Source organism: Salminus brasiliensis, chromosome 10 (genome assembly GCF_030463535.1).
Source record: "Salminus brasiliensis chromosome 10, fSalBra1.hap2, whole genome shotgun sequence".
NCBI classification, from domain to species: Eukaryota; Metazoa; Chordata; class Actinopteri; order Characiformes; family Bryconidae; genus Salminus; species Salminus brasiliensis.
In genome coordinates, this window is record NC_132887.1 from 14,231,699 (window position 1) to 14,255,837 (window position 24,139).

General features: G+C 37.9%; 2 protein-coding genes across 2 annotated transcripts; both read left to right on the plus strand.

Annotated features, from left to right (window-relative positions):
* Positions 1 to 1,990: 1,990 nt before the first annotated feature.
* Positions 1,991 to 11,153, plus strand: adpgk2 (ADP-dependent glucokinase 2). The gene is made up of 6 exons (XM_072690375.1): positions 1,991 to 2,238; positions 3,007 to 3,166; positions 4,559 to 4,749; positions 5,202 to 5,298; positions 6,344 to 6,480; positions 7,836 to 11,153. The coding sequence occupies exons 1-6, from the start codon at positions 2,049 to 2,051 to the stop codon at positions 8,504 to 8,506; spliced, it is 1,446 nt and encodes a 481-aa protein (XP_072546476.1). The 5' UTR covers positions 1,991 to 2,048; the 3' UTR covers positions 8,507 to 11,153.
* Positions 11,154 to 12,679: 1,526 nt separating this feature from the next.
* psma3 (proteasome 20S subunit alpha 3) lies at positions 12,680 to 21,132 on the plus strand. Its single transcript, XM_072690376.1, has 11 exons — positions 12,680 to 12,802; positions 13,410 to 13,492; positions 13,911 to 14,034; positions 14,271 to 14,372; positions 16,856 to 16,929; positions 17,019 to 17,091; positions 17,205 to 17,270; positions 18,558 to 18,604; positions 20,594 to 20,661; positions 20,766 to 20,830; positions 20,908 to 21,132. The coding sequence occupies exons 1-11, from the start codon at positions 12,782 to 12,784 to the stop codon at positions 20,950 to 20,952; spliced, it is 768 nt and encodes a 255-aa protein (XP_072546477.1). The 5' UTR covers positions 12,680 to 12,781; the 3' UTR covers positions 20,953 to 21,132.
* The last annotated feature ends 3,007 nt before the right edge of the window (positions 21,133 to 24,139 follow it).

The following is a 24,139-nucleotide window of genomic DNA, read 5'->3' on the forward strand; positions in this document are numbered from 1 at the left end:
CAGAAACATGAAAAGTGTTAAACACACATATAATACATTAAATTAATTCAAAGCAACTAAGTGTAAATGTTAGATGATAAAAGGTATTTACCCTTTTTATTACCTAATTTATTAATTCACTAATTAATACATGTATTTATTTATTTATTAATATTGAACATTTTGTGGAATGATAAGAAATGATTGTTTTTATGTAACATATTGTAAGGATCTATTTATTGTTATGAATTCCCTGTAGATTTCACCTCAGACCTATCACTCAGATAATGAAGCTAATGCATTACGTGTAAATGAAATGGATCAGGTGGGTTTGGTTAGTGTTGGAAATGAAGCCCCCAAACTTAGAAGTGTTGTAACCATATTTGCATGAAATATTCCACCCAGTCTTGCTTCTCGCTTCAGTGTGAGGAGATCAGACTTCTCAGTGTTATATGGCACGAATATATTTTTCGAAATTGGGAAATGGCTGTCATTTTAAACTGTGGAGGACAAAAAGGGGAAAGGATATTATTTCTTTAGTGAAAACCCATAAACGTGGATCCTGTACATTTATTGTGTATTTGTGTGTTGTATAAAAGCTGTGGTGTACAGAATGGTGTTGTGAAGAATAGTTTTTCTAACAGTGTGTTGTTTGCATGGCTAGATTATCCCATGTTGTCTCCCTATGAGCTGGGATTTGGAGTCTGAGAGAGAAATAGCATGTCATTCAGTGACTACTGTGGGTATGAGGCACAGTCATCCTGAAAGATACCGATATAGAAATAATATAAATGTGTATTTTTTAAGCAAGACCATGGAGAACATGTTTTTGTAATTACACTTAATGCACTTTCTTTCATACATTCATGTCTATTCATGCCTCCATTCATGCCTCTTCAGAAGGGAAGAGTGTTAAAATATCAACCTATAATATTCTAGATGAGCTGGAGAAATCCCATCATAGCACAGTGTTATCACATAGCTATAACTTGGCAAATATGAAAACACTTTTTTTTCAAAAATATCGTGCACAGTACTGAGACATATTTTGAGAAACCTTTGCACAGACTAAAGAGAATAAATGATGGAATTTTCAGTACTTCTTTCACAATCGTTTTTAGGATGTCATTTACTATTCCTGAGTCCTGTAACTACTGCAATTGCCTAGAGCTATTTATATGACTACTTTATTCCTTCTACATTTGAACTACAATTGTAATTTACCTAATAACAATAAATTAATAAATAAAAAGTTAGATTTTCTGCTTTATTCATGTTACTGCTTATTATACATTTTTTAAACAGCGTGTATTAATCTAGATCCTAAATCTAAATACACCTTTCATTTATGGATTATAGTTTTGTTTAGGACAGAAATCCTTAAATCCCGGGACAAAGAGGGTGTTTTAGTGCCCCCTCGTGGACACGCTTCAAAACGCTACAGAAAACTATGCTGAGATAAATGTCTTATCTTGTTCTTGTCCCCAAAATCCCTCAAAATGTCAGATTCTTAAATGTACAATTGAATTTGCAGATGTAATATTGTACTGGTATGAAATCAGTTCAAACATGTAAGAATGTAAACTATGAGTTTGAATGTCTAATGTCATTTCTAAAAAAAAAAAAAACTAGCCAAATTTCTTGCGAAAATTAAATTATTTAAAATATTCTTATAAAATATATTTGAAAGTGCATAAAGAAAAGTCATGAATTCTTACTAGTGAAAACTGAGATCTTACATGATGTATTATATAATATAATTCAATTAAATATAAACATATTAAATATGATCATTCATACAACGCTTAAGTGAAATTTGATTTTACTTGTATTGATCAAATAAACATTATAACTTATATCACATTAAATCAAATAATAAAAGGCCCAACATCCCTGTCCTCAGTAGGGGCTTTTATTTTGACCACAGTTGATCATGTAGAAGCGGACGTGACGGGTCCACATTGGGCTTGTTGTCCCCCTCCTCCCTCTGCTCCACACTCAGTGAGCGCTCAGTCAGCAAGCTTCAGTAGAGCCTGGCTGGCACTGGCGAGAGGGCGGGTTTGTCTGCAATGGCCATTGAGCTGCGCCCTGGGTTAAAATATGGGACAGTTTTGTCTTTCGCCGCGGTCTTGGTGGCCTTTTGGCTCCGCTCTCCTCATTCCGTGCTGGATGAAAGGCTGGACACCGTGCTGTCCTCTCTGCTCCGGGCTGAGAGAAAAGTGGGCATGAACAACATCGCCCGACCAAGAGTGGCCATAGGTGAGACACACATTTACCCCATTCTCTGTCCTCTTACTTTATTACTTCAGGGTCTTCTGCGTTACTTTAAAAGTGTCAGAGAACTTGGCAGTGGCTCGTGTTGCAACAGCTGTAAACTCACAAAGCTGTTTGAATGAATGTCATTTTCATTTTAATCAGATTTCCCATTTAAAATCTTTGTTTTTCAGTTTTTTAGACTTTTACAGAAGACCTGAGACTACCAGCTCTCTGTCTAGTCAAAATATCTTAGATTTAATCCTTCACGAATAGTCCTAACCTACCTGTTCAGGTAGCCAAATGGATTATTTTGCATGCTGCCAGCAGTCTTCCCTGTTTTACATAGAGCTAGGCCTAGCTGTGTGTTGTGTAGTACTCTGTCTTTAAAAATACTCACTGTATTGACTGTACGTTTTCACACATATTCATTATGTATTTCTGAAAAGCCCTTTAAATATCTTCTAATGGCTACATAATTTGCCTGGTCGCCGCCTTTTTCTTCATTGATTATTTCAATTATTTGCAACATGATGTAAACATGTGCTTTGCTGGACAGTCGGGTTCAAAGATTACATAATTGTGAGATTAGATATGGTTGGTAATGGTGGATCAACAAGCACTAGGTCTGATTATTGTTTCTCTAACCTAATGCAACTGTTGGTCTACTCCATTTCTAAACACTGCAGTAGATACAGTGGAGTTGGCAAAACCAGTTGGAGGCATTGAGCGATGGCTGGTCTCTGTGTCGTTTCACACCCTTGCATTTATCAGGTTTTGGCGGCTGCGTGGACATTATTGTGGATGGTGTGACATTGCTGAACAAGATTGGACTGCAGCCGACTGATCAGCCCATCCATCACGACTATATTGAGAATGCGGAGCAGCTGGCTCAGAGTTTCGCCTACTTCTTTGCTCCTGGGGCTGCTTCAGAGTGAGTGAACAAAATACAGAGACTGAACATGATTGTGTACACAACAATGCAAAGGCCATGTATTTGGTGTGGTGAGCTCAGAAGATAGAGCTCTGGGTTATTGGTCACAAGGTTGTGGCTTTGATTCCCAGAGGCGCAAAGCAATCACTGTTGGGCCTTTTGGCAAAGCCCTTAAACTTCTCTGCTGCAGGGCCGCTGTAGCATGACTGACCCTGCGGTCTGACCCCTGGGACTAACAACTGGATTAAAAATCAATTCATTAATCAATTAATAATAGCAAGGCTTCAAAGCTCTTCCCACAGGGTTTCCTGTTGGTACAGTTCCTGCTCTTTGGCATTGGCAGGGCAGTGTAATAGATTAGTTTAAGCACCAAAAATGAGAAGAGTTCATTTTTAGCTAGTCCAAACTGAAGTTCACTGATCTAGTTCTAAGTTTGTGAATGTCAATCTGTGATCTTGGTCTCAGGCCGAGTTTTGCTGTTGGGTGAGTCGAGGTGGGACTGACCACAGCTCTTCTAGTGTGTGTATATATACATTTGCTTATACCACAGTACTCATATTTCAGGAATGTGCAGATGCCAATCGCTTCATTCCAAGAAACACTTCAGGAGACTAACTTCTAACTTCAGATTGGGAATAATCAGGATGTTTGTACAGACACTGAAATGCAGTTTAGGAATGTTTTTATTTGTTTAGGTCTATCTGGATATCAGTTCTTAGTTTGATTAAATTAGTAATGATGTATGTTACAGCAGTATAATATGATACATCGTTCCACTGTAAGTACTGTGTCTCACAACTATTATCTTATTAAAACATAACCCTTGATTGCTGTAATTTAAGTTAGCTGACTCTGCTGCTCATTGCCTTTTTTCGCTGGAGCTTGCCAGAAATGTAAATATGCATAATGTAGGAAAATGAGCTTTTGCGGAAAGCTAAACTTAGACCTAGAAGCTGATGTAAGCTGACTTATTTGAATTATTTAGTGGGTCTTTACTGCACTGTAAGAGGCTGGAGCACTCTGCAATACATGTCTAGTTCATATTTTAAATATGTGAACGACTTGTTAAATTGCATTTATAGAGCAATGGATCCAAACTCAAACGGAAAAAAAAACAACAAAAAACAAGAAACACAGAAACAATGCATTCCATTCCACCAGCCTTTATTTAGTTTAAAGTTTGTTGAGCAATTGAATTGGGCACTAACAAGACAGTCAGCAGGAACAGTGTAAAGTGTAATTGTTAATTTACACTGAACAATAAGTAAATATGGAGACGATTAGATTGTGGGTGTCTCAGATGTGAAGGCCTGTTGCTCATATTTATCTAGTGTTACTTTTTGTCTTGCATTATGACTTACTGTCTTCTTCTGCCTTCTGTTTCTCTCACAGGAGGTTTGTGATGAACGACACACTCTTCAGTCAGCTGGTGGAGGCCTCTCGAGAGTTGCCGGGTAACCGCTGGTCGGTTGGGGGCAACGCTCCAGTAATGGCAGGCAGGATGGCCAGTGAAGGTTGTGATGTGCTGCTGGGTGGCAGTTTCAGCTCAGACTTTAATGATGTTCTCTCACAACATATAACAGGTAAGATCTAGTTTCTCCACTGTCTGTTTGCTGTATGTGGAGGCTAGACTAGTCAGAAATACATCATTGCTTGGATATTGCTTGCATCTCTCTGAAGGTGGCAGTTTAACAGTTTCAGAAAGTTGAGTCTTATCAATTATAATATAAATATACTGAAGTATACTGTTTTAATGCTATTTCTATCCTACAGTGTTGAATACCGAATGGTGATTGTGATCATTTTATATTGTTGAGATCCTATATTTATGCTAGCATTAAATGTAAGCATTATCTTTTCATTTTCTACAGCAGATCAATCTGTCACTTGGTAACTAAACTTGCTGTGTTATTTGTAGCAATGCCAGTAGAACCTGTTTGAGATGGTTACTGTAGTTCTGACTGTGCCCTATTTTAAACTCTGTTAAACTGTAGTTAACTGTACTTCTCTATAATGCTTGTGTATCTTTTTTTAGTGGCTGGAAACACAGTGGAGGAGCCAGACATACACTTGATTCTGGAGTATCCTTCTGGGGCTACATGGGGGCAGTATACCTCCCGAAGAGCGAACAGGTAGGCTTACGTGTTCACATTATTATAGCCAAATAGCTAATATTGCTTTTTTCCCCAGGGCATTAATAATCTGCAGTTCTTTTTGAAGGTGGAGATAAATTTTTTTTTACACACAAAATGTGGGGCAGTAGCATTTACTCCTAATGCTCAAGCCAAGTGTCATTCAGACTCAAAGTCCATGAAGCTTATTTTACAGTGATGCACACGTTTGTACTTGCCGTGAATTCCCCGTAAATGGATTGTGATATTTTACCAGGATTGTCTGTCCGGCTTGTGTTCACACTTAACCCCTTCCTATTTATTTGCAATTACCGTACTGGGTGAAAGTGCATGTGTGAAAGAGGTCACTGTGTGCTAATTCAGAGAGTAACACTGTGATGAGTAAGTGATGGTAACTAGACTTTTCATGCAGTCATCCTTTTAAAGTGCACAGGTTGCATTTAATGCAACCTGAGTCCAGTCAGACTTTTGCTTACACAAGGTATTAGGGTATCTTGAAATTTGAAATTTAAGTGCCAGTAAATTAAGATTGTATTGGATGATTTAGTGCAGAGCTAATCATTTAGATTTAATGTGTTCTAAATGCTATGAGAATGTGTTCTCCCTCTATTGGTAGTGTTGTGTGCAAATCAAGTTATGTAAACTTCAGACCTACTTTGCATTATTCATCTGCCCTACAGCATATCATGACATGGAGTGTCAGTGATTCTGGCTCAAGTGCTAAACGTCTCGTCGTATCGCATCCAAAATAAAAATATCTGTATTTTAATTAAACCCACTGTACTTGGAGTAGAACTGAAGTAATATTGCTTTAGGACCATTTAACTCGCCGTTTTGTCAGACTCCCCTGAGGATTCACATGACTCTCACAAAAATGAGGACATCAAAGACCAGAAGTATAGTTAGACTTCTGAATTAGTCACTTTGTTTTAAGTGCCAATTTCAGTGCCTTTTAGTTCTGCCAGTATTCTTTAGATGTTTTGACTACACACAACAGTGTGGTGGCTTTGAAGGTGAGTTTAACACTCTTGGTTCTTCTCTATAGATACATTGTCCACAGTGATGACCACAACCCCTACTTGGACTCTATGGAGGAGTTTGAGAAGAGGTTGCAGAGCTTTAACCCTGACCTGCTGGTGGTGGGAGGACTTCAGATGATGGACAACTTCCCTTTCGAGCTAGGTAGTATCATCCACATATGTGCATTATGTCTAATAAGAACAATTGATTTAGAGAACAAAGATATTGCAGAATTATTAGAAGTGCTAAACCTTAATCGTGATTAATGTTTAGTCAAAAATATTTAATAATTTTTTTTAGATAAGATTTTTATTCATGACATCTTCATGTTCTTAAAGGCTGCAATATAGCTGTGAACACTTTAGTCCAGTAGTGAAATTAAACTAAACTAATTGTAATGAAGGCTAATTGTAGCAGAAACACTGCTAGGTTATTTATTTGTGCCATTGAAATGTCCTTGATAAATGTTTCTGCAGTGTGAGGAGTTAAACAGTGACTAGATAGTAAATGATGCATCAGTATAAATGCAGTCCTTTTACACAGTAATGTCTCCAGCAACCATGGGAAAGCAAAGGTGGTTCATTACACTCCGTTGTTTCAGTCTGGTTTGAGCTTGACCATCAGCATGCCCTGGAGCGAAAGCAGGATTAGCTGTACTTATATACTCATTCACACACTGGCCATGTTCATGCTGTCTGAATTTTTGAGCAAGTCTCTATGACTGAGCCAGGCTGGTGCTCAGGTTAAAGAGTGCATTTACTTGCATTTAATAAGACTGGTTAACACAGTGCAGTGCAATATTAATAAAATTATGTAGAATTGTGTGCCAACTTATTCTGAGTTTCCAAATACACTATCTGTCTGAATGTTTGTGGACACCCGTGCATTCGTCTATTTTAAGTTGCACTCGTTACTGACACAGATGTGCTAATGCACACACACAGCTTGTCTAGTCTTGCAGAGAATTATTCCCAATAGAATAGCACTCTCTGGAGCAGATTAAACATAAATGTATTGGCCCCATGCCTGATGCCAGTTGTGGGCTAGTGGGGTGTAAAGTCCCCCAGAATTACGTTGTGGAGCAGTGGAACTATGCTCTCTGAAATGATGGTGCCCTATCTAATACTTTTGGGATGAGCTGGAGAGTTGGGTCTGAAGTGGTGGTGATCCAATATTCTGACCTCACTAATGCTCTTTGCACTTAATGCAATCAGATCCTCAGAGCAGTGCTCCAGAATCTAGTACAAAGTTGTCCTTGGACAGCGGGGACAGTTACTCCAACAAAAGAGTATATTTTTTAATACCCTGGGTTTCAGAAGAAACAATGAAGGTTCAGGTGTCCCAATACTATATAAACCTATAGGAGGTCATCAAAAATAAGTCATGATCCATGAAGATTATTCGTTCATACAGCATGAATACACCAATGATCAAATCTTCACATGTTTAATATTTCAGTGGTGTAATAAAATGTGTTCTTTATTGTAGACCTAACCTGACTATTGTCTGTGTTCTAGGAGAACGTGAGGCTCTGTTGACTCATTTGGCACAGATCCTTTCCTCAGCCTCCCCTCAGACTAGCGTCCACTTTGAAATGGCCAGCTTTGTGGATGAGGACCTGCTGATAGATCTTCTGGGCTTTGTGCTGCCCCACGCTGACTCTCTGGGCATGAACGAGCAGGAGCTGCCCAACCTCCTTAGCTTGTTCCGTGGTAGCAATGTGACCGTGTTGTCTGACCCCAACCCACGGGTGGCCACCGTGCTGGACCAAATGCGTGAGCTCTACCGACTTGTCAACCAGCGACACAAGGAGACTAGCACCGGGCGCCCCCTGACCAGACTACATGTCCACACGCTGGCTTTCCAGGCCATGATTGTCACCCAAGGCTCCCAGTGGAAGAACACCATGTCTGCCGTAGCCAAAGCGTCGCTCACTGCCAACCGCCACGTATGCGGCTCCCCGGACATTGACCCAAGCAAAGCGAGGCTGATCATGGATGAGTCTTTTTCTGTCAGCAGAAGGGAAGGCAGCCAGAGGATTCCGCTGCAGGAGTCTCGCCCTGTCTCTTGCTGGACTGAAGATGACTATGAAATCTGTGTGGCTCCTGTGCTTGTGTGCACTGAAGTCTATCAGACTGCTGGTGGAGGAGACAACATCTCTGCTGCTGGCCTTGTGCTGCAGATCTGATGGAAGGAAGAGCACTGTCTGAAAACACAGTGCTGAAACTGAACTGAACTGGAGATAATAGTCTTACTGCTCGACCATCCCGCATTATATGAAGACTTTTTTTTTTTTTTTTCTCTCTCTCTCCTTTTCTCTTTTTGTTTTGTTTTAGCTGCAGTCTTACCAGTCAGGCCATCATTGGGTCCAGCAATTATATTACACTTCTTTTTGTCTTTGATATGTGATGGTTTATATCATTGCTGTCATGCAAAAACCTTGGCAACTTCACAAAAAAAGGATATCATTGGACGTCAACATAAATTTTGCTGAAAGTCATGTTGGTCCATTCCTTATGGGATTTTGAAGCAATGTAAAGGATAAAGTTTCTGCATGACAGTGATGATATGCACCCCATCAGATCTGTGTTTTGTTCTCTTTCCCTCATGTCATTTGTACCCTTCAGGGGCCAGTCATCAATACCGTCTCACCAAAATGCTTGAAACCTTAAGTGTTAATTGGCTTAAAATCCAATTCTTCTCTGACCCAGAGTCAGCATGACTGAAATATTGAGCTGTCTAGCAAGATATCCTCATTTTCCTAATCTTGCTTTTTAATCTTTATATTTTTTTAAGAAACGTTACTTCATTCATGGTAGAAAACAGCATGTTTTTATTTCTGGCTGCATAAAAGGGAATGCATTTTAAAACAGTAACAGTAGCTTGATCTTTTCTGCCTTATTTCATTCTGGTCAGGCTAGTTGCTGTTCTTCTGGCTTTTTAGAATTAAATATGACCACTAAAAGCATGTGGTAGTAATATTTACCTTGTGTTTAACCCTCCTGTTATGTTCAGCTGTAAGGAACAGCAAAAGTGGTCCAGGGTCAAATTGACCTGGTGCGTGGTCAACCACATAAAAGCAATTTTATTTGTACATTGGCAAATACATTTTACACTCGTTTTATTTATTTGTATTTTTTATTTGGGCCTTGCAGGCTTGGCACCTTTCTTTTTCCTTCATTTATTTTAAATGAATGTCTCTCATTAAGTTAAATTAAATCACTTTCTATATACATGTTCATTAGGCTAATTCACCGAAGGTTTATGCTCTAAATGATTCAAAAATATAATTTTTGTGTTTTTAAACTTTGAAACGGGTCAATTTGACCCACAATGTAACAGGTGGGTTAAAAGAGGATTCTACCACAAAAAGTTATTTAGAGTCGCTTGATCTGAAATGATTCATTGTAGAAAATCTTACTCTTTATTTACAGTTGTGGTGATAGGAACAAAAGATTGCAACACACTGTATTTACTATCCAAAACCACCAGTGATCCACCAGGGTTTACAATTAATGTTGATAATGACAAACATCTACATCTTTTGGGGAGTATTTTCCCCTCACATTGCGCTGCATTTTCCTCTCCGCAGTGAATGTTTCAAAATGCGCATTTTAGGCCAAAACCTAAAAGTCCCCTTGAGTTATCAGTCAGCATTTTATGTAATATTTTCCTGTGATGTACCCTTTAAAAAGGGAAGAAATAAAGGCTTCACACAGCTGATTCCTATCACCACCTCCCTAGGTTTCTCTACAGTACAGCATTCCACATCAGAGCACTCCAAATGACTTTGTTTACGCCTAAACATTGTAATTATGCAGACATTTCGAGAAGTGGGCGAGGTTCTCCATTAAACGCTAAAGCTTGACTCTTGTAAAAAAGGAAATGGTGATGATTGGTTTGGATTTGTTTGAAGTGAAGAACACCAAAAGCTTCTGGTGATATGTTGCGAATAGTATCTGACATTTCTGGGTTCTCATCCCTGTAGTCTCACCATTATCTGAAGCATTATCCCATTATCAACCTACCTCCTGTGCCTATGGAAGAATATGCCACATACTTGATGTCTACCATATCTGTTGAAAGCTACATTATTTGATGTACCTACAGAAGGCCTGTTTCTGAGAGATGGGGGGTGTTTGTTATCCTCCTTGTGTAGGGCACAGCTGAGTGGTGGTAGTTAGTGGAGACAGTTGGAGATGTGCCACCGTGTGAGAGCTATCGGGAGTGTGCTCGGACACTCAGCAGCTGACAAAAAAAGATGCGTCTCAGGGATTAGCTGAGCTTGGATATTTGGGATCTACGTCATTTGACTTAGTTAGGAGTGACTGGGCTGCTACAGAGCCAGGCAGCAGCTGTCACGGTGACGCTGTTTGTTCCGGCCTATTGAGATGGCAGGTTGAACCTGACTTGTGTGACTGACTATAGGTTCAGGCAAAGGCATGTTTGTATTGCATGAAGTAAAAATACAGTGGCAATTTTAGTTTTTTTTCCCTTTCTTTTCAGTATGTATTCTCCTATACATATTTAGATTTATGAGTATGAACATATGAACATATGCACATCAAATGATTACGGGATTTAAGTATGAGTTGTAGCATAGCAATGAGCCATAATTGGTTGAAACTATACATATCTATTGTCTGTTGGTGTGTGTGTTGTGCTGCAAATGACAGTTGAAATTTAATCTTTTATTTTTCTTTAAAACTTTTTTTGACTTTCTATCTGAGTTCTGTTGAGTTTGGTGAAAGAATAAGTCTTGGTTCCAAGTGAAAATGTGTTTCTGAACCTTTCTGATTTGTATGTAATAAAAACTTTACATTCCGTTTATGAAATATTGCTGTGTGTGTGTGCACGTGTGTTCCTGATGTACAGAGAAAAACATGGCTAACAAGTAAATTTGCTCTTAATGGACAGTACCTCATCAACAAACAATTCATATTATTAAAAGGCTTTTACTTCCCAATTTAGCCATAACCAATTCCTGGCCAGTGGCTGGGACTGCCTCTATTATTACAGACTGGCTTTCTCTGAATCACATGACAAGAAGCCACTGCTTTTTTTTCAAACTGCCACTACTGTAACATAATTGAGTGGCTGAACATCTCGCAAGAACAACACTGGTTGTGTCTGAAACGTAGAAAATGCTACCTACACAGAATCGAAGGTTAGTAATCTAGATATCCGTTTTATTGGGGGACAATGTATGGAAGATTAAATCTTTAAAAATCAAATTATTAAGTGAATTGCTATCTCATTATTTTAAGATATTTCTTAAAATGATCACTATATCATGACTAGAAGAGAAAATGAAAATAATGACAGTTTCAAAATAATGATAGCTTCACAAGATGATTACTTAGTGTCTTTAAATAATATCTGAGAATAATGTCTTAGTATGCTAAAGTAATGACTTACCCTCTCACAGTAATGCCTTAGTATTTTAAAATAATAAAATATCTTGTAAAGTCAATGCCTTAGTATTTTAAAATAGTGACGTAATATCTTAAATAAGGAGATAGCATCCCAAAATAATGAGATGACATCTCAAAATACTGACTTAGTATTTTAATGATGGCATTTCAAAGCAATGACGTAGTATCTTAACTAAAAAATAGCAATTAACTTAATAATTAAAAAAGGGTTTGAAGTGACAGGAATGAGCTTATAATTGCTGTCACAAAAAACCTTGCATCTCCATTCTTCAAATTTTTCACTTTATGACATAATTTGAAATTGTTGTTTTATATACTATCCAAAAGTTTCTGGTGAATGAACCAATACAAATGCTAAAAAATGATTTGGACTAAAAACGTTTAACACTAATTTCCACTAAGAGTTAAGAAGTTTTTTTTCTGGTTGCCTCTGTGAGCACAGTGTTTTGTTAGGTATGTAGGTGACATTATTAATATGTCCTTTATGCAATACCATTGTGAGATATGGATAGATTTTACAATATTAAACAATAAATATAAAATGGAAAATACAAGAACACTGATAGGGTTGTGTGTATTTTGCATTTGTGTTCATCCTTACACTTTTAACAAAAACCTATATGTGCACATATAGGGTCTATTTTATTTTATTTTATTTTATTTTATTTTATTTTATTTTATTTTATTTTATTTTATTTTATTTTATTTTATTTTATTTTATTTTATTTTATTTTATTTTATTTTATTTTATGAAACGACTCACAAATCACATCACTCTCAGACAAACTCAACGGGCTTTTAGTTTGTTAGCACAGACTTATACTTTGACACTTCCGCTTCTCACTAAAGCTGCTTCACAGTACAACAACAACAAGTGTATCGCACCGTGATTGGACAACGCTGTGTCCAATCAGTAAGCTCCTTGGTGCGCTGTGACCGGGATGCAGAGTTGCCGCTAACGTTAGCCAATGCTGTAGTGAGCTAGCGGACCTGCTTCACCATTTATTCTTTCTTACCGGTTAAACAAAATGAGCTCCATCGGGACCGGGGTGAGTTCATTAAGCTGAAGTGCTTGTGTTTATATTGACTCGTTATTGGATGTAGCTCAAACTTAAACACGTTGAATTATGTTTGGGCAAGTCCTTCTTGTAGCTCTCTCGCTATCACACTGTCGCATAGCATGACAAGGGAGCTACTTGTAAGTTCCCAGCCTGCTAAGCTCAAGAGTTTATAATGTCTTCGGGGAGCCGAGTCAGATTTCATAAGTAATACATTTGTGATTATTTTGTTATTCGTGTTGTAGCAGATAAGCTCTGCATTTATAATTTCGTTCATGTCTCTGCTGAGTCACTGCTCGCTAACAATGAATGATCAGCTAACGCTGCTGCACTTAGCTCCAATGACAAGACACTTGAAGTTAGCTGAGTAGCTAACAAAAGTGAAAGTAATCTTTTTAAAGGCCGTTTAAGGTTTAACTGTGCATTAAACAAGTATTTAATTATAGCTAACACTGTAATAGTTGTGTACCAATAATAAAATGCATTCTGATACATAGATATGAATGTAAATGAACAGTAACGTAGTCGTCTGTGAGGCCTGTTTTTAAAGCAGCAATAAACACAATGCATTTCTCTCTTTTTTTTAATCCCATTACAGTATGATTTGTCTGCCTCCACCTTTTCACCTGATGGCAGGGTATTTCAAGTTGAATATGCGATGAAAGCAGTAGAAAACAGCAGGTAAGTGTCACAGTTGACCACAGACTGGCCAAGCAAGAGAAGCCCACCAGCATGCTCCATTCATCCCTCTGATAAGACTGATCCCTGCATCTCTCTGACTCTGGTTAAAACCATCACTACTACCACAACTAATCACACTGAGCTCTTCAAATGTAGTTCAGTTTAAGTACCTGTGTATAGTGTAGGCTCGCTCCTGTTTCTTTATTTGTTTTTCATTACTGCGTATCTGTTAAATATATCCGTATTTCAAGCTTGTGCTGTTATTTGCCATTGGCTTACTCGCTAAGGGCTTGGCGAGGGATCTCTGTAAAGGTGCTTTGTGATGACTTCTGTTGTTGAAAAATATGTATATATGTATATTCAAGGCACTTCTTCCTAAATCTAAAATCTGGTGATGCTTGTTTGTGTATTTATGCAGCACAGCAATTGGAATCCGCTGCAAAGATGGAGTAGTGTTTGGAGTAGAGAAGTTGGTCCTGTCGAAACTGTATGAGGAAGGCTCCAACAAGCGCATCTTCAATATTGATCGACATGTCGGAATGGTATGTGATTTTCTTTTATTTTCTTTCAAATATTTTTCCAAGAGCAGGGTTATTCGTAGTAGGTGGATATGAAGTGTCACTCAGACAGAAAGCAGAGGAATTGCAGCTTTTCGCATGGTGTGATACATTACTCAGAAGAGGATGGTGGGAAGGTCTTTGCATTTCAATGCTTCAGTAGTGTAGTTTCTTTTTTTAATATGAGTGTTAAGAAATTAGTGTCTTTCTCTGTCCTTCAGGCTGTGGCTGGGCTTCTTGCAGATGCCAGATCTCTCTCTGAGGTGGCGAGGGAAGAGGCTTCCAACTTCCGTTCCAACTATGGCCATGATATACCTCTGAAGGTATTTATTAATTAATTAACTATAATACTGCAAAAGATGATCAGATAAGTATTTACACCGTATCTCATTTAAAGGGCCTTTTATTTCATGTTTTTCATGGTCTGACCATAATCTGATCTGTTGTAATCATGTGGTCAGACCATGTTTGGAGGTGATCAGAGACCATGTTTGGCACAAGAGTAGAAGGAATGGGTTTTATGCATAAGCATACAGTTAAATAAGCAGAAATGAATCTGATCAGTGCTGATTAGTGTTGCGCTCCTTCAGAGAGGTGGAGTGAGCATAGAACATATATGCAGCAACAGAATCATTGGTGTAGATAATCTGAAGTTCTTGTTTATTTACATATACAGTGCTGTGGAAAAGTGTCTGCTATCTGTCTGAATCACTAAATAACATTACATCTAAAACTAAAACCTAATTATGCATAAATGGGACCCTAAGGTAACAAAGACAAACACCACCTATTTTTCAATAACCTGTTACACCCGCCTTTGGCAGCAATAACCAGAAATCAAATGTGTTCTGTACTTGTAAATTAGTGTCTCACAACACCGTAGAGGAATTTTGGCCCATTTTTCCTTCAGCTCAGGGAAATTGTCTACTTTGTCTACTGCATGTTTTAATTCCTGCCACAACGTTTCAGGAGGGTTTAGGTTGCGATTAGGCCATTCCAAAACTTTACTTTTTTTTTTTTTTTTTTTTTTTTTGTGAAGTAGACTTGCTTGTGTTCTTTGGATCAATGTCTTGTATGACCCAAATGTGTTCATGTGAAATATGAGCTTACATACTCTTCAAGATACAAATCATCCAGGGAGTGACTGAACCTAAGAACAGAGGCCCGTTGTATTTGTCAAACTGATTTTTGCTTTTTTTAAAGTGAGAACTGCAAGTCAGCTTTGGTTGGTGGTAGTCTGATGGTTTAGGGATGGTTTGCTGCATCAGGACCTTTTGATGCCTTGCTACCAATTAGAGAACTAGAAAACATTAGAGAATGTCAGGTTATCTGTCTGTGAGCTAAAGTGCAGTTAAGTCACAGAATCGGACCATGACCCAAAGCATACAAGCAAGTAGGTAAATAGGTATAAAAAAAAAAAAAAAAAAAGAAAGAAATGTAAACATTAAAAAAAAAATAAAAAATTCAATAATTTAAAATTCTCTACAAAAAAAGTCTCTACATAAACCCTACTGAAATGTTGTAGCTGGATTAAAATGCATAATTCATATTCAAAGTTCTGCAGAGTTTTTTTTTTTTTTTGCAAGGAGGAGTAGGCCAAGTTCCAGTGCTCTGGGACACTAACAACTACTGAAAGCGCTTAGTTGCAGTTATTGCTGCTAAGAGGGGTATATTCAGCTATTGCATTATTTTTGGGGGATTTGGGATTCAGTGTTGAATATCTTGTCTTAATGAATACATAGACATTTGATCAGATTGTACAATCAGAATCCCTTTATGCGTTAAAAGGTTATTGATTTAGATGTAGTTCAGTGTTTGAAATGTGACCAAATTCCAATGGGGTCAAACACTGGGCAGCCTGTCTGCTAATGTGTCATTTATATATAAAGGAGACAGTATACTGTAGTGTTACTATGCATTAGAAATAAAAGTATATGTGGGTTCAGTAGCTGCAACCTGTGCTGTTTTACCTGTTTGTTAAGTAGTCCAGCAGTGAAGCATGCACGAGTACGGCATCAAACATGCACATGAAGTCTCGGGCAAGAGTTGGACTGCAAGACTAGCAGATGGGAGGATAATCATGCGCTAATACACATGATTGAATGCCTTCTTCCTGTGTCTGACAATGTTTTATACACTGTTAGAAACCTGTTGCATAACTAACCTGTAGTTAGTTGTGTGTATGATTCGGTTAACAACAGTTGGAGTGCCCCCCCCCCTTTTTTTTTTACATTTTTTTATTACATGGGAAAAATCCATGTGCATCAAAAATGTGTCCCAACATGCCTTTTGCGAATCTTTCTTATTGGTCAGACTTGTTTAAACAGGAGCAAGAAACTAAACACCAGAAGAAGGTTCAAGGTTCAGACACAATTTGAGCATGAAACATGTCCTTATGCAAGGTGTGAACAGGACAGGAAATAAACCTAGTCCTACAGATTGTTCTGAATGGATAGTCCAGGACAAGGCTTAATCCCTGTGTGGGAAGCTAACCCTCAGAGGCTGCTGGTTATTTTCGAATAAATTCCTGCATCCTGTTCTATGGCGTTTATATAATTAAAATGTAGTCGTCTGCAGAATTGACTAAGCATTCTGTCATTTTAAAATTGCTACAATTTCAAGACCACCTTTTTTTTTTTTTTTTTTTTTTTTTTTTTCCTCCTTGGTTTTTGGTCTTTTCTTCTGTGGTGGTGTTTTACATCACCTGCCTCAAATGATGTTAGTTTGTTTGTTTCTGTTCACATCATCTCAGCCCTCCTAATTCTTTGGGGATTTCTTGATGAATTTTCTTTCATTTTCTCAATAGCATCTGGCAGACAGAGTTGCTATGTACGTTCATGCCTACACGTTATACAGTGCTGTACGGCCTTTTGGATGCAGGTGTGTTTTATTCATTTACTGCTTTTTCAGTTTTGATATATCTTACACTTTACCAAGTTCTTTAGTAATAATGATTTTTCTATCCCTAGTTTCATTCTTGGATCCCATGATGAAGATGATGGTCCTCAGCTCTACATGGTTGATCCCTCAGGAATTTCATATGTAAGAAAAGGAGATTCAGTTGCTTATTGACATGTCTGCCAATGCTTTTCAGGTTTTTTGTGTTTCCGTTCAGTGTGATTGTCAGGTACATTTTGTTTTTGTGACATTTTTAGGGTTACTGGGGCTGTGCCATTGGAAAAGCCAAACAGGCTGCAAAAACAGAAATTGAGAAACTTCAGGTAAGATTTTTTTTCCTTTCTTCTGCCAAATTGTTACATTCTTTTCCTTTTAATATTTTGTTTGTTTCTGGCCCAGAGAGTGTGTTGGGCTCCTAGATGTTTGGGTGTAATGGTACAAAGATGTGGAAAAAAATTGATTGATGTAATACAAAAACACATTTCACAAGTTCTACTTAAATCTTAAGCTGCAAATTTTAGCAAGTAAAGTTTGATTTGGCAGGTAAGGCTGGAATTGTAGTTCTTACATGAGCATTCTCTACAATAATGGTAGTTTTGCTGCTGTCCTCCTCCTCTCTCTCTCTCTCTCTTTTCATCTTGCAGAGAGAATGGCTCATATACATTTCGTTATCTTTCTTTATTAATCACGCACTGTTTGCAAGTGAAATTATTGAAAATATTTTTTAATGAAACCATGGTGGAACAAGCATGTCCATTCCAAAGAAATGAAATGTAAGTCAGAATTGTACAATTGGGAAATGTTTTTTCCCCTGTTTAACCAAACTTGTAGCAAACAGTGAGAACTGAGCCATGACTTTTCTCTACCGTTACAACTAGAGATGCACAAATTGCAATTTTCTTGCCCGATTTCTGATTAACATATGACTGGCCGATTCTGATTTATAATTATAGAATTATTATTAGAATTATAAATGACAGCATAGAGAAACATTTTTGTAAAAATGGTCATTAATCCTATTCACTGAATAGTTTTTAAGAATCTTTGGTTACTGATGCTTTTTGTCTTCGATCATGTATATCACAGTTAATATCATGTGTCCTGAAAATGTCTTTAAATATCGTGATATTTTTACCATATGGCCCAGCCCTAGTTTACACAGATTTAGTGGGAAGAATTAAACCTGCCGGATTTCATCTCCTGCAGAATGAGGCGCAATAAGTGCTAGTTTCTTTAAGCTGTGAACATAAACGCTCTGCTCTACAAAACTTGTCACCAGATTCCTCGCGGATCAGGCAGGTAAACGGCACGCTGCTGCAGACTGCAGGGTCACACAAAGTTCAGATGTTCTTTTTTATCTGTGCAGCGTGCTTCGCTGATACAAACTAGCCTTTGTATGTATTAATGTATGGTATTAATTAAGGTCATTGTGTAAAATCTACCATGGTGTTAAAGGTCCATTTTAAAGACAGTAAAGTAATTGTGCCTAAACTTTGGTCCTCCAGAAAATCACATGAACCAGAACCACAGTAGAGTGGTTACTGTTTTTCTTATTTAAGAGAACCTGATCAACCTCCTTTTCATTATTAACAGCCACCTTATTTCAACAGATGAAAGAAATGACCTGCAGAGAGTTGGTGAAGGAGGTTGCAAAAATGTAAGTGCAACAGTTAAGACTACCTTTCGTATTGCTACTACACACACTGTGGCAGTTAAACTGTAATTAGTGTCATAGAGGACAAACGTCATGGGTCTATGCTTAAACTCTTTATGGACTGGAGTTGCATCAAATGTTAGCGTGTAGAGAGTAACATCTGGACATTATAAAAAGCTACAGTGCCCTCCATAATTATTGGCACCCCTGGTTAAGATGTGTTCTTTAGCTTCTAATAAATTGAGTTTTTTTCTAAATAATATAGGACCACGATGGAAAAAAGAGTAAAATCCAACCTTTAACTCAAGTGAATTTATTCAGTAGGAAAAAAATCCCACATTAAGAAATAATTGTTTAACATCAAATCATGTGTGCCACAATTATTGGCACCCCTGATGTTAATACTTTGTACAACCCCCTTTTGCCAACAAAACAGCACCTAATCTTCTCTTATAATGTTTCACAAGATGGGAGAATACAAATAGAGGGATCTTTGACCATTCCTCTTTGCACAATCTTTCTAAATCATCCAGCGACCTGGGTCCTCTCCTCTGCACTCTCCTCTTCAGCTCACCCCACAGGTTTTCAATGGGGTTGAGGTCTGGGGACTGAGATGGCCATGGGAGGAGCTTGATTCTGTGTGTGGTGAACCATTTCTGTGTAGATTTGGCCATATGTTTTGGGTCATTATCTTGCTGAAAGACCCAGTGACGACCCATCTTCAGCTTTTGGGCAGAAGCCACCAGATTTTGTTTTAAAATGTCCTGGTATTTCATAGCATTCATGATGCCATGCACCCTAACAAGGTTCCCAGGGCCTTTGGAAGAGAAACAGGTCCACAGCATCACTGATCCTCCCCCATATTTCACAGTGGGCATAAGATGGTTTTCTGCATGCTCAGCTCTTGTGTTACACCAGACCCACTTAGAGCATTTGTTGCCAAAAACCTCTATCTTAGTTTCATCTGACCAAAGCACACAGTCCCAGTGGAAGTTCCAGTACTGCTTAGCAAACTCCAAACGTTTGCGTTTATGATTGTGAGTGAGAAAAGGTTTTTTCCGTGCATGCCTCCCAAACAGCTTGTTGGCATGCAGATAGCGCCTGATGGTTGTTTAGGAGACTTTGTGACCCCAAGAAGCTACCATTTGTTGCAATTCTGTAACTGAGCTTTGGAGACCTTTTTATTTTTCTTATCATCCTCCTCACAGTGCGTGATGGCAAAATAATTTTGCGTCCTCGTCCAGGCTTGTTTACCACTGTTCCAGTTGTTTTAAACTTCTTAATTCCTCTGACAGTAGATATGGACCCCAGGGAAACAGGAAGTTGTGAATTACTAATTAAATGTTCCTACATATTCTGATCAACTTTGTAAACTACTGTAGAATTGACAGAAATACTTTACTTACATTTATTTCCTAAGAAATGTTAGGGGTGCCAATAATTGTGGAACAGGTGATTTTATGAAGAATAATTATTTTTTCCCCTTAAAATTCACTTGATTTAAAGGTTGGATTTTACTCTCTTTTTTCCATCTTGGTCCTATATTATTTAGAAAAAAACTCAATTTATTAGAAGCTAAAGAACACATCTTAACCAGGGGTGCCAATAATTATGGAGGGCACTGTATGTTGCCATAGATAAAGTATACTATGATTTGAAGTGGTGATGAAAAATGTGGATTTATTTTATGGAACTTTGACTCACTTGTAGAGCACATTTACAGTTACTATTTACATAAAATGCCACAACTATTAGAAATTCCATATGTATCTGTATGCAGCAGAAGAGAGTTGCACACCTCCACTAGCCTACCTTTAAAATCCTGTGCTGATGTGCAGATTTCCCTAGTCCTATTGTAGGCTCTGTGTGTGTGAATCTGTGACTGCTTGTATTGGCTTTTGCAGAGGATTTGGAATTGTTGTCATTGTGAGATGTGCCTGGAGTAATGGCTCAAAGTTAAGTCACCAGAAATGTTCTTTTCCTTCTTTATAGAATCTACATTGTACATGATGAGGTGAAAGACAAAGCCTTCGAGTTGGAGCTCAGCTGGGTTGGAGAAAGTAAAAAAAAACAACAACTCTATCTTCGTTAAATAAACAAAAGAATTAACGAGACACACGGACATTTGATTAAAATGCATTACCGTCTGTATCCTTTTTTCCAGTTACAAAAGGAAGACATGAGCTGGTCCCTAAGGATATCAAAGAAGAGGCTGAGAAATATGCTAAAGTAAGTCCTTTATTAATAAGTTCTCAGCCTTCTATGTCTTAAGAGTTTTGGCTCATACACTGTTTTCGTCCTTACAGGATTCACTGGAGGAGGAGGATGACTCTGATGAGGACAACATGTAACTGCTTGCTTAACAGGCGACAATTTCTTCTTACCTAATGTATCCCATTTTTCATGCACCCTGACAGCTCTCAAAACTTCTGGTAATTTCTTTTATATGTTTTGTAGTAAATGGACACATTGAGTCCTGTGTTTTCTTTTGGGGATTTAAAAACATAAAATAAATCATAAAAAAATTGAAATTGGTCTCATTTGGTAATTTGTTACAAAATCTATACCATTTCGGAGTGTTGGTACATAAGCTCTTGTGGAATAATTGGCTGAAAACCACGACACAGCACCAGGGCCAATCAAACTAGGCTGTATCTGTGTACAATGTTTATATTTAGATTCTAGACAAACAGAAGTCTTTGGTAGTACACTGCAAGGACTTGAACCTTGTACTAAGGATTAGTAGTGCCAACCACCAGTGTAAGGAACCACAGAGAAACTGTTTGTTTTTATTTAAAAGCTTGGGCAATATTTGATAACAGTGGGTTAAATGTAAGCAAACTGTCATAAATAAGCATGTGTGAAATGTGTCCTTGATTGGGATGCTGTCGTGTCTGCAGCACATTTGTAAATATGTCCCCACACTTCCACATAAGCTCTGACACACCACAATGCCAGTGTTCATAAACAGTTGTAACCTTGACCAGTAAAGTAGCAGTCAATGGAAGTGCTTAGTACGCACAGAGTATATCCCATGTTAATGGCAGCCTGTCTGAGAAGTTCTGTTGGCCCCTACTCTGCAAAGCTACACAAAAACGTGCAAATGTAATGTGCAGACGTGTACAAACTTCTCCCACATCTGATTCATCAAACTGATGTATAGTCTTAATCCAAGCAGAGCATTAAGCACAACTGCCTTGCAAACTGTCCATTAACGGATCATTTCCAAATACCATGCCCCAATCTGCCCTCATACATATACATACACACACACAAATGTACAGCCTTTTGTGCTGTGAATGGCTGTGTTCTGATACACACCCAGTCGACTCAGTATAGGGAGTATCTGGTTGGTGCTGTTAAGCGTTTACTCTGCTTCCCACAAGCGGATCATTTGACATTTTACAGTAGCGTTGGCTGAGTTAGTGTTCTGTTGGAATACAAGCTACAAATGTCTGTGCGTCACTACTTGTACCAGCAGTGAGGCAAAAAGTTATTGGTTATTTTTGTTTATAGTACTGATTAATCTGTTATTATTAAATTGCAAATCAAGATTTTTTTCAGGCTGTTAAAATTGTAAGCCCAAACCTACACACCCTCCAACCAGGTTTGTGAATTCCCAACAGTGGAAACCACAAAAAAGGTGGTTTCAATTCTATGTATAAATAGGATCTTCTGCAAACACAGAAAGGAAGTTGAGATGATATGTATGGTGCTAGCCTTTATGTACGTGTAAGAAGAAGGAAACCAACAGCAGCCTAGCCAAATATCTGAAGGTTCTCAGAATCAATACAAATATGCTGCGTGGTTCCAACACCGTTGGTCATTTATGATTGCGTATAGGAATAGGAAACATGGCCTTTCTGCAGGAAGTCAATGCGAGTCCGAAAAAGAAAGTCCCGTGACTACTTGTTTTTATCACCCCAAAACCCAACTGTATCGAGCTGGTCAACAGGTACAGTGATGCCTTCTTGCCTGTTTCTGTGCAATCTGAACACTGATGTTCAAATAATGAATTAGTGTAACAACTGTGTGTGCATGTCCTGCAACTATTCACAGGGTATGAATACCAACAGCAGCAAAAACAAACTTGCAAAAACAACATTTACATGGATAAACAGATATAGGATATAGAAAATAAAAGCAATATGACTGTGGAATGGAGTGATGGGTATGTTTTGTTGGATATTAAAAATTAAGTTACAGGAAGGCCTTAACTTAGCTTTGCTTGAAATTGTAAGCTTCGATTTCAAAGTCTGCCCATACGTGGTATATAATTTGCAAATAAAAGTGCAAAACCTGTCAACGTCTTAATATGCGAGGCAAATCATTTGTAACATAACTGGAATCTTTTCACAACTACAGACTAAATAACTATGCAAGGAATTATGAGTAGTGCTGAGCAGAACGTATTTATTCTCTATTATGCAGGTTGGGCTGATATGAACTTCTCTCTTCACCCCCCAAAAACAGCAACAAGTATAAGATTGTGTGTGGGTTGTGTGTTGCGTACTTTGTTACTATTCAGTATGCAGTATGGAAGTACACTGCTATATTTCCCCAGCATTTTAACTCTAGCTTTTCAAATAATCTGAGAGAAGGCCTCACTACAAAGCTGCTGAATCTTGTGACTAAAACCAAAGCACACATAATGCCGCTGTAGTTAAATAACATCAGGCACATGATACAGTGCCTTTTAGAGGTTTCCACCACTGTGGATGTTTTCTGCTTTATTGCCTTTACAAATGGAATCGATTTAAGTGAAATAGATATAAGTGGTCTTTTTTTGACAAAGAAACAGCAGATTTCTACAAAGTCACATTTCAGGACATTGCTTAAGAGTCAGGTGATGGATGTAAAAAGAAAAAAATAATTATCCAGGCTGTCCTCACCAACTGAGTGACCGTGCAAGAAGGAGACTAATGAAGGAAGCCACAAAGACACCTATGACTACTCTGAAGGAGTTAAAAGCTTCAGATGGGAGGGACTCCGCATACAACAGCTGTCGGCCAGGTTCTGCACTAGTCAGAGCTTTAAAAAAGAAAAGCATGAAATGTGATTTAATTTGAAGTAAATGACATTGCACTTCCTGCAATGTGACTATTGCACACTCATTGCGATGCTGAAACGATAGTGTGCCACCCTAATGCAAACCCTTACATCATGTATTTTTAGATAAGTTTCAGTATCTTGTAGAAATTTGTTTTCAGTTTGACAAAGTTTATTTTTGTAAATTCATTTGACTATAATTTCATTGAAAAGCAATAAAAGGGCAAAACAATGATAATTATAAAGTTTCTTTTTTTATAATAAAGGCATAATTTAGCAGGGTCCAGTTTCCCCTTGGTGTTAAGATAATCAGTGTGATGCGTGCTCTACCATTTACAGTGCCACTTGAAAAGGTGTAAAGCCTTTAAAATGTTCTGTTTTTCTGCATTAAATGTTACATGAAATTTTATCCGATCTTCCTCCTAAAATTAGATAGAGAGAACACAAACAATTGGCACATAAAAAACATTCTAGGGTTTACATTATTTA

Bases quoted from the DNA above. Each gene is read 5' to 3' on its own strand.
- adpgk2 (XM_072690375.1), top strand. From the start codon at position 2,049: ATGGCCATTGAGCTGCGCCCTGGGTTAAAATATGGGACAGTTTTGTCT. The intron at 5,299-6,343 runs GTAGGCTTACGT...TCTTCTCTATAG, and splicing joins ACCTCCCGAAGAGCGAACAG to ATACATTGTCCACAGTGATG. The intron at 6,481-7,835 runs GTAGTATCATCC...TCTGTGTTCTAG, and splicing joins CAACTTCCCTTTCGAGCTAG to GAGAACGTGAGGCTCTGTTG.
- psma3 (XM_072690376.1), top strand. From the start codon at position 12,782: ATGAGCTCCATCGGGACCGGG. The intron at 13,493-13,910 runs GTAAGTGTCACA...GTATTTATGCAG, and splicing joins AAAGCAGTAGAAAACAGCAG to CACAGCAATTGGAATCCGCT. The intron at 20,831-20,907 runs GTAAGTCCTTTA...TCGTCCTTACAG, and splicing joins AGGCTGAGAAATATGCTAAA to GATTCACTGGAGGAGGAGGA.